General features: G+C 51.4%; 1 protein-coding gene across 1 annotated transcript; it reads right to left on the bottom strand.

Annotated features, from left to right (window-relative positions):
* Positions 2,968–8,607, bottom strand: ZFP36L1 (ZFP36 ring finger protein like 1). Its single transcript, XM_013967250.2, has 2 exons — positions 8,224–8,607; positions 2,968–5,785 (listed from the first exon to the last, which is right to left on the bottom strand). Exons 1-2 carry the CDS (start codon positions 8,278–8,280, stop codon positions 4,826–4,828), a joined length of 1,017 nt encoding a protein of 338 aa, XP_013822704.2. The 5' UTR covers positions 8,281–8,607; the 3' UTR covers positions 2,968–4,825.

Here is a 10,234-nt window from a genome sequence, read left to right as displayed (position 1 = left end):
CAAGGTTGAGTCATTCACCCAAGGAACAAGCTGGCATAAGTAGAGCTGGGATTTGAACCCAAGTTGAAGGGCTCCAACCTCCATGCCATAAAAACATCTTCCTGCTTTGACCATGTCTGCCCATAACCAGCGCTTTGTTATGATCCACTTGAATGCAAAACCCGTCTCACATTTTCCTCCCTATTCGTCCCAAAGGTCCTCCTTTCACCAGGGTAACGCTGAGGTAGAGCAGGCTCCCAAACTCCTCCCCCAAAGTGAGGCTTCAAGGCCTAAAAAGGTGAATCATTGCTCAGTGGCCAAAAGAGCTCGTGTCTTTGAGCTGCTCCAAAGGAAGAAATTTAACCAAAAGCCAGACCATAAGTTGCAGACCTGATGCTGGGAAAGATTGAGGGCAGGAGGAGAAGGGGGCAACAAAGAGTGAGATGGTTAGATGGCATCACTGACTTAATGGACATGAGTTTGAGCAAGCTCAAGGACATAGTGAAGGACAGGGGAGCCTGGCGTGCTGCAGTTCATGGGGTTGCAAAGAGTCAGACACAACCGAGCGACTAAACAACAACAAAGTGAGCTGCAGGGCCAACAGCCATGGAGGCCCTGCCCAGCCAGGACAGACCTTGCAAAGACCCCCAAGACAGATGCCCCAAGTTCCAGGGCAGGAGGTGAGGAAGTAGGCCTCTTGCCCCAGGAAGCTGGCTGACAAAGGCAGGCCTGGCCTTTCCCGCCCCACCTCCCTCTCTGGAGGCCTTACTTCCCGCTCTCTCTGCATGGCTCTTATCTTTTCTGGCCATAGAGGGGCTCAGGGAGGTTCCCTGCCAGCTCTGGGCTCACACCTCCTTGGACTCCCTGCCAGCCCAGAGCACAGGACTAGGGCTGCTATCGAGGCCTTTCATCACCTACTATCCCGGAAAAAGAATAGGCCTAGAAAGCTTCTGCTATTTCATTTCCCAAGTAGCTTTGGACTTCGGGATCTCGTCTACCTTTAAGTCTATATGGTAGAAAATCAGGTTCTTGTGGTGATTATGCTTGGGCCTGAGTGGGCCTTAGTCCAGCCTGAGTTTCCCATGGAGACACTGAAGTAAAGAGTCAAGTCTTGGGGTCAGAAAGCTTCCCCAGGCCATAGGGAACCTCCCCTCACCTTTACAGCCAGTGCCTACACTCCAGGATCTCTGGGAATCAATGCTTCCACCCAGGGGACTGACTCCGGTGGAGGAAATTCTGGGCTAGCCAGTGGGTGTGCTCAGCCCCCAGCCAGTGCTCCATGAACTGGGGAATTACAAAGATATCTGCCATATGCTCGACTATGCCTATAGTAAACCAGATCAAGGTGCACAATTATATATGTTTTTGCTTTTAGTCAGAGAGGAAACTCACATGCTGCCACACCACCATCACCACCCACCACACACACATACATGTGTTCATTCCCTCTGCAAGGGACAGGAGGCCTAGGTTTACTCCAGACCCCGGGAGGGCTGATTTTCCTCCTTCTTCCACCAGCAGCCCTTGCCCTGGGAGAGGTAATAGTCCCTTTTTTCTACATCCTGGCCCTGTCCCCCAGCAAGCACCTACTGCCAGGAAACAAAATCACAGGAAGCCTAAGGTAGGTCTGCCCCACCTCAAAGACAGCCCTGGGCCAGCTGATGTGTGCTGCAGACCTGTCTTCCTTGGGAGAGGCCCAGTGGAGTCCCAATGGAAATTCAGCTTACTCTCTAAAACTGAATGCTGGGAAGGATTGAGGGCAGGAGAAGGGGGCAACAGAGGTTAAGATGATAGGATGGCATCTTTGACTCAACAGACATGAATTTGAGCAAGCTCCAGAAGATGGTCAAGGACAAGGAAGCCCAACATGCTGCAGTCCATGGGGTCGCAGTCAGACACGACTAAATGACTGGGCAATCACAACAGTAACCCAAAAACTTACAGAGTGCAAGGAACTGAAGGCAGCTAAGCCTCAGATATCCCTGCCTCCTCAGATAGAAATCCTCCCAAGAACCAGACTGAGATTTCAGGATGCAGCCTCTCTCTGGCAGGCAAAACATCCCCTCTAAGTGGCCATCTAACAATGGCTGAGGTTCCTCTAGCCAAGGAGACCTCATCCTTTCCAAGATGACCACCTGCCTATCCTGCGTGGCATCAGGGATGCAACAAAGATGAAGGTGGTGGGAACTGATGACTTCCCATTACACAGGCCATTTTCATGCCTCTTCCCTTTAACAGCCTTCCAAATATAGAAGCACATGTTGAGTCCAAATGAAACCACCTTTGCCCCTAGTGCCCTGTGACTGAGCCCCTCACCACCCTGAAAACCCATGAGTCTACAGTGGTTCATCATACCCACCCCACACAGGTGTTAAGAGGCTAGGGCTTCAGGTCCATCTCCTGCAGGGAAAAACAAGCCTAGAGGGAATTCCTGGCTGTCCAGTGATTAGGACTCCACACTCCCAATGCAAGGGTGTGGGTTTGACCCCTAGTCTAGGAACTAAGATTGCCATGTGCCAGGTGGCACAGCCAAAAATAAAAAAAAGGCTGGAAGCGCCCAAATAAAAGATCAAATCCAAGTTTGCTGGAGTGCCATGTGCTACATCCCCCTCTTATCATTTCAGCACCCCAAACATTAGGACCACAGACTAAGCAGGGAAGACTGGAAGCCCCCATGCCTCAGGTCTCCAGAAGAACCTTCGAGGCTACAGCGTGGATAAGCTGGCCGCTAGTCAACAACCAACAACTGGGCAGGTTAATACAAATACAGGCTGCTTTGCAATCAACCCCCACACCATCCCCTCTAAGCTCAACAGACTTCCAACCTCAACAAAAGGAACCAGCCGCTGGTTTAGCTGTTAAAGACTAGAAGAAATCAACCAGGGCCCTTCTCCCCTCCTCCCCTTCCTAGCACCTACCTCATCTACAAAGGACAAGCCTACAGGCACAGTAAAACCAAAGCAAGCAAAACCAGCGTCACCATTGATGTTTCTTGAAAAAAATGGGTTTATTGATTTTTAAACTGCAAATAGTCGTTACAAAAAGTTTTTTTTTTTTAAATAAATTCACACAAAGAAAGAGAAATAGAAAGCGACGGTAGTGACCAGCAAGAGGAATAATAATTACATTCATCTTAATGTGTGGTGTGCCAGTTCTGTTTGTATTAACATTGGAAAACTCCAAAACCTGGAATCCAGAACCTCAAATCTGCAATCGGAATGTCTTGAGATGGGCACGTGGAAGTCAAAGGGTTTCTTTTTTTTTTTTTCCCTTTTAGAAGCTATACATAAAAAGTTGTTTTCCTTCTGTACTGTCACAGAACTTTTACATACATTCTCAGTCCTAGTTGTGAAAGGCCAAAAGAGAAAGAAACTCAATTTGCAGTCCAACACAAAGGGGGGAAATTTCTAAAATAAATAATCCAACAGTTTTTTGCATTTTTTTAAATTAATTTTTCATTTTTTTAAAATAAAATAACCAAAAAAAGTGTAAAGTTACAAAAAATGTCGTTGAAGAATAATATATTAAAACTGTGGAAAAAAAGGAAAAAGACACGTCACAAAATTTTAAGATTAATATGAAGATCATAATTTAACATAAAAGAATATATTCTATGGATTTGTCATCCCGATAAATATGAACAAAATTAACAAAAAAAAAGCATAGTTTGGCAATAAATACGTTTTGATAAGTTAAATAAGCTTTTTTATATTGATGTGCAGTGACAAGCAAAATTTTTGCTCTCCAATTTCTGAAAGTTATATGAAGTTTAAAACCCAGGGAAAAAAGCATGGCGTGAGTGCTCTAAGGATAGACCTACGGTATTCTAGAGCAAAAACCATTAAAGCTACTTCTACAGGAAATCGTTTTACACAGATATTGTATGTGGAATGAATACCATTAACTGCTCACCCCTTACATGTTTTTTAAGCTTTTCTCTCTTTTTGTTGTTATTTTTTAAGATGTCACATATGAACTGGGGAACTTTAGCACCAAAATCAAGTCTCTCATAGTCCATCTAGCTTCCCCTTCCTCCCCACTTAAAAAAGAAAAAAATTAAATCACAAAGTCCCACTTATGTCACAATCTTCATCCGCTTTTGCAGTCTTCCTTCCTGCAGACCTACACGAACCCAGGCAAGATTAGTCAACAGAGGTTCAGGTCGGGAAGAAAAAAGGTTTTGAATGTCAAGACAGGTTTCCCCAAAAACCCAAGTCTGGCAACAACTCTCCCGAGGGGGGCGTGGGGGCTACCAGGGAGAGGGAGGGAAGAAGTGTGTGGGAGATTGAAATTAAGGAAAGGTGCAATTGTGTTGCCAGTGGAGGGAGCTGCTGGTTCTACATGCCCCCCCCACCTCCCCCTCCCCCTGGGCAGAGGCTCTGGGGAGGCCCACGGGTGCCCTCTGGCGCTGAAGAGGTAATGTAGTCACAGTGACAAAGTTAGATTACAAGGCACTAAGTTGCTTCTGTAAACTGTTACTGCTTTTTCTTTTGTGATTTGGCACTTACGGCTTAAGCCAGGGCGGGGGTAAAAAAAAAAAACGCATCTACTGACAGATATGGGACTTGTCTGTTGTGCATGGTTAAGTGGGCTATAAAAATCGAGGGGGTTCAAGCCAGAGGAAGCTACTGACAAACTGACTTGTCCTTATGTTGGGGGGTGGGGTGTAAAGAGGGGAGAGGGAGGGGGCATTCCAAGGTTCTGGGGGAAAGGGGTTGAGCTTAACCTTGTTAATGTAGGGGTTTGTCAGGAATCAGAAGGGGAGGGAGGTAAGGGTAGGGGATGTGGGGAGGGGATGAGGGGGTGGGGGAGGGGAGTAGGCAGGGGGGTCCCTCCCTACCCTGGTTTAGTCATCTGAGATGGAAAGTCTGCTGAAAATGGGCAGGCGTCTTGAGTTGTCCAAAGTAGGGGAGTCTGAGCCACTGTGGCTGCTGCTGGAGCTGCTCAGGTAGCCCTCCTGGTCCGAGAGAGAATCCTGAGGGCTGGGGGGAGAGTCAAACATGTGAGGGGACTCAGACATGGGCCGGAAGAGGAAGGTGGTCGGGGAGCCACCCCCGGGCAGCCCCATGCTAGGGGCAAAGAGGCTCGCCAGCTCCTGGCTGGAGAAGGCGAAGGGGTTATTGGTGCCATCGGGGAGGGTGGGTGAGCCCAGGAGGTCATCGGCGCTCAGGATGGGGGGTGGGGTGATGGATGTGGGGCTGTCCAGCAGCCCCGTGGCAGCGGCGGTGGCGGCGGCACTGGGAAACCCAGCAAAGCTGAAGCTATGCTGGAGGCGGGGACGGTCAGCAGAGAGGTCCCGGGCCCCGGCCAGGGCACGGCGCTCCTCGGCGTTGTGGATGAAGTGGCAGCGGGGCCCGTATGGGCAGAAGCCGATGGTGTGGAAGGTGCGGCATAGCTCCGTCTTGTACTTGGGGTGGCGGGTCAGACTTCGGAGCTCGTGGATGCCGTGGGCGAACTGGCACTTGTCGCCGTACTTACAGGCTCCGTTCTCCTCGAAGGGGCGGCACAGCTCCGTCTTGTAGCGGCTGGAGTTGACCTGGCCGCTTCCCGGCTGCTTCTGGGGGGGCAGCAGCCGCTCGCCCCCTTCTGAGAAAGAGCGGTCTCGGAAGCGGCTGTCCCGAGAGCTCAGAGCTGGGGCTGGCTCACCCTTGAGGCTGCTGAGGAGCTGGTTCTGGTGGAATTTGGAGCTGGGCAGAGTGACCGAGTGCCTCCGGGGAAAGCCCCCGCCGGCAGGGGTGCCCACCGCCTTCCTGTCCAGCAGGCAACCCCCGGCACTGGGAGTACTGTAGTTGAGCATCTTGTTACCCTGGAGGGGAAAGAGAGGAGAGAGACTGTGGTTAGTGGCAAAGGCCATCCACCAGGCCCAAGAAGAGTACCCCCTAAAGGCAGCCCCCTCCTCGATCAGAAATGCTCCCTCTCAAAGGAACTCACCATCCTCACCTCTCCCCTGGCAAGCCCCCTCCTCCTCTTTCTCCCATTCCCCAGAGGGTTTACTTTGGTCCCAGGCAGAAGAAACCACAAAAATCCTGGCCTATGTGAGACATTGTTTCACACATGCACCTACTCCATGCCAATCCCTGGATCCCTGGAATGCACTGTCATATCCTGTCCCCAAAGCTACCACTTTCATCCAGAAAATCCAACTTCACCTTCCTCAGTTGAAAATATCTCACACAACTCACGAACTCTCATTTCCCACCCTCCTAACAAAAAAAGGTAAACCGCAGGAGACTATGGGCTAGGTCTCCTTTCAATCAGTCCCTGCTTAACTGACTACCCCTGCCCCACACACACAAACACACAGCCTGGCCGAAGACTCTCAACTTCCTCCTTCAGAAGCTATCTATTGCTTTGGCAACAGGTTTCCAGACTGCCTTCACTTTACCTTGCTGCTGAGAGGGGAGAGGGAGGGGCTAGAGGAGAAATCCCTGATGGGGGTTGGGGGGCAGCTACCGGGAGAGGGATGTGATCCCTGAATACAAAACTCCCATGCTCCCAGAAGGGGAGCCTTCTACAATGATCTCTCCCACCATTCACTGCGCACCCCACCCCCTCCGCTGAGAGGATGCCTTTGCAGTTAGTCTCCTGGCTGCAAGAGCAGGCTTGGATAAGAGCGCCAGTGTTTAATCTTTAACGCAAAGCTGCAGGTGGGAAGGAAAAGGAAAGCACCAAATCCCCCCAGCCTCCTCCCAGTCAATAATGGACGTGGGGGAGGTGGGGCGGGGGGCAGAGGCACCACAGGCAGGTCTCTGTTCCAATGGGACTCAATTCACCTGCCCAACCTGTACTCAAGATTTGGAAAGGGTGTGAGCAGGGGACCTGGGAGTTGGCTTCCAGGCCCATGTGGGTGTCATTGTGCAAATTCTAAAGTTGGCCCCTTAGGATCAGCTGCGGGGGATCGGGAATCTGTAACAGCAACCACCCCCTGGAGCGGATTACAGGAACCAAGTGGAGAGCCAGTTCCTAACAATGAGGTTCATTTAAAAAGTCCTGAGGGGGGAGGGAGCAAGAGAAAGAGAAATAGATCAAAGAGCTAGAGAGCCGCGAAAAGAAGGAAGAAGTGCCGGCTAGCTCAGGCAGCCGCCAGGGCAACTGAAGTTTGGAAAAGCACAGGGAGGGAAGGAAACTGAAATTCAAACTTTTTGATGTTGCTCTTCAGCTCCAGGGTGTCCCTGCACCCCAACCCTGCAGCCCTGGGGCCCTGGCAGCTGCACCGACTGGAGAAGCAAGCTAGGAAAAGACAGCAACATGACTCGACGTGTTTAAAAGAAGGCAAAACACTTCAGCAATTAAAAGTAGCCAAGCAGCTTCTTTCAAACCGGGGAGAGGGCGTGAAAAAAAAATCTAACATCCACAGGCTTCTGTTATATACCCTTAAACTGCACTTCTGGAATAAATATTTCGGATTTAAAACTCGCCTTTTTCCACACCGGCTGGCAAGCTATACGACTTAAGGAGGCCCTCATTAAATCCTTCCTCGCCAAGACCCTAGAGCTCAGACGGGCATTTTGTCGTCGTGTCTCCCCCACCGCCCCCCCCCAATCCCGTCCATATCCACGAATCTCATTTTCTCAGAAAAGAGGAAAGCGGGTGAACCCGAGCGCCACTTTCACCCCCAAAGTCTGCAGCACGATTGGCGATCACAAGAGGAAGCCTGTCGGGCTGGGGCGAACTGAAGTCCCAATGCAAACTCGTTTGACAACATGCTTTGAATCACAACTCTTGGCCTTTTTCTCGCAGATCCCCAGCCTCTCCAGAACAGAGGGGGAAATCATCCAGCAAAACATCATCCCGAGATTCTCCTTCCCGAGGGACCCGCACCTCCCGACCTGCAGTCCAGCCAAGTGGCTGGAGAGACTCGAACTCCCTCCCGGGAGCGGCGACACCCGAAACGCAGCGGACTAGCGAAGCCGGGCTCAAGAGTGGCACGTCACGGACGAAAAGAATTACCGAAAAATTGCCCCAATCCCAAACATTGCCCAGGGCAGCCCCCACGCACACTGCGCCCCTAAAACTCTGGTCTCTGGATTCCCAGGTAATCCCCGCCAGAACAGTTGAAACGCAAAGGGTGGGGAGGAGAAAGCCAAATTCCTTCAAACTGGGGAGAAAAATGAGGCGGAAAAAACAACCATCTCGCCTCTTTCTCTCCCCCACCCCTGCCTGTCCAGACCTAAACTTTTGGAGATTCTTTTTGAGGACAAAAGAAAAAAGACTTTGAAAAGCAAGCGGTGCGCCCCACTTTACCTTGCATAAAACTTCGCTCAAGTCGAAGATGGTGGCAGACACGAGGGTGGTGGTCATCTTGGGCGCTCGCGCGGGGCAGGGACGAGGGTCTGGTGTGTCGCGAAGGTCCCGGTGCGGGGAAGGCGCAGCCTCCGGCTCTCCGGTCAGGAGTCCCACACGCCTGCTCCCGGCGCCCCTCGCCTTTCCGACTCTCCCGAGCTGCGGCGCGCGAAGCCCAATTTATATAAGTTTCAGATTTGGTGGGCCGGAGGGGGAGGAGGAGCTTTAAACTTATTTAAATGAGGAAGAGAAGAAAAAAAAGTTGATTGACACTGAAGTTGAATCAGCCATGCGGTCAAACTCGGGGGAAAAAAAAAAAAAAAGAAACTTTCAAAAGGAAGAGGGGGGAGGGGAGACGAGGAAAGAAGGCGAAGAGGGGGGAAAAAAAAAACCCACTGCGAGCCGCGCACAACTTTTTTTTTTTTCTTAAAGAGGAAAACTTTCGAGTCCGCTCGCCAGTCTACCTCGGGCTGCCGGCGCCCCTTTCCGGGGCCGCGCGGGGGGTGGGGAAGGGGCGCCCCCCTTTTGTCAGCCTGCGAGTGCTGCTCTGTGACATCACTCATTCCACACTCTTCGGGGTTCTTGTTGTTGTGTTGTTATTTTTCTTTTCTTTTTTTTTTTTGGTAGGGCTGGAAGGCGGGCTCGACTTTCTCTTTTTGCTAGCGGGAGCAGAAGCCCGTCCTAAGCGCCCGGTTTCCATCTTGTGCCGATCTCCCTTGAAACTTCTCTAAGTTCCCGCACAACTTCACTCTTTCCCCGGGATCTTTTCAGCCCTTGGTTCCCCTCCGCAAATCCCACAGGGAGAGGAAACTGGAAATAAGGGGAGCACAGAGCGTTCACGTCTAGGGTTTTGTTTATTCAGGGGTGGGGGTGAGGGACAAGAATTAAGGAGGTTCCCCCCCAAAACACACACACACACACACACCCTGGAGGACCGGGCCTGGCGACGGCGAGCACCAAGCGATTTCGCGCGCCGCTCGCGTCTACACTGGCGTTCGCTGTGCAGCGGACACCCTCCAAGTCTGGGCCGGGGCGGGGGGGCGGGGTGGTGGGGGTGCTCCACGAAAAAGACCCCCGCCCGGGCTGACTGTTTGTTTTCACAGGCCTGGGAGTGGTATTTATTGCACGCAGCAATCTTTAAATAGTTTTCTAAAACAAACCTGAATCCTCACGAACGCCCTTCTGCCCACCCCCGAAAAAAAATCACCCAGCAACGCACAACTTGCCCCGCGCTCTGAACCACAGGCTGCGCCCGAAACTCCCTAAGCAACACGTATACACACCACAGACGCTGGAACCAAAAAAAAAAAAAGTTACTTTGGTAAGAATGAAGATACAAAGATGGGGGGAGGCGACACTTACTGTTGCTTCTCCCCCGCCCTCACGGGAATGGAACATATGGCTTGTCACACTGCGCTGTTTTGGCGGGATGGGGGGAGGGGGGCATGGGATCCTCGAAACCGAAAGGCCTTGAGTTGGCAATTACTCTTCTGAAAACTGGAAAGTATATATTTATTTACTGTTTGTTCGGACACCCCTCCACCCACCCAAATAAAGTTGCGAATGCGTCCCACACAGACCGAGGTGGAAACCGCGGGGCTGCGTTTCTTTCCTATTTCCCCGCGTGCCCGGCCGCCTCCTCAGCCCTCGCACGTTTCTTCCCAGCACTCGAGGCCGCCGGGTCTGTTATGAAACCCCGTGCGCTGAGTGGCTAAGAGCGGGTTCCATTGCGATGTAATTAGGTCACCCCATTATGAGCACGTTTCTTTGAAAAGGTCCGGGCGGGCGGAGCGGAGCGCTGGAGTCGCATTCTCGCCGCCTCCACCACCACACATTTTTACTGTATTTCTTATTTATTTGTCGGCCTCCGAGCAAACGCGGAAACCTTCCAAATCACAACTGTTTTAGGAACCTGTTGTCTTTTTTTTCCATCTTCATGAAACACACCACCTTTGCTGCAGCCATGAACCAA

This window comes from Capra hircus, chromosome 10, assembly GCF_001704415.2.
Source record: "Capra hircus breed San Clemente chromosome 10, ASM170441v1, whole genome shotgun sequence".
Lineage (NCBI taxonomy): Eukaryota > Metazoa > Chordata > Mammalia > Artiodactyla > Bovidae > Capra > Capra hircus.
The sequence above is the reverse complement of the archived record's forward strand: the minus strand, read 5'-3'. Positions and strand labels throughout refer to the sequence as shown.

Bases quoted from the DNA above. Each gene is read 5' to 3' on its own strand.
- ZFP36L1 (XM_013967250.2), bottom strand. From the start codon at position 8,280: ATGACCACCACCCTCGTGTCTGCCACCATCTTCGACTTGAGCGAAGTT. The intron at 5,786-8,223 runs GTAAAGTGGGGC...TTTCCCCTCCAG, and splicing joins TGAGCGAAGTTTTATGCAAG to GGTAACAAGATGCTCAACTA.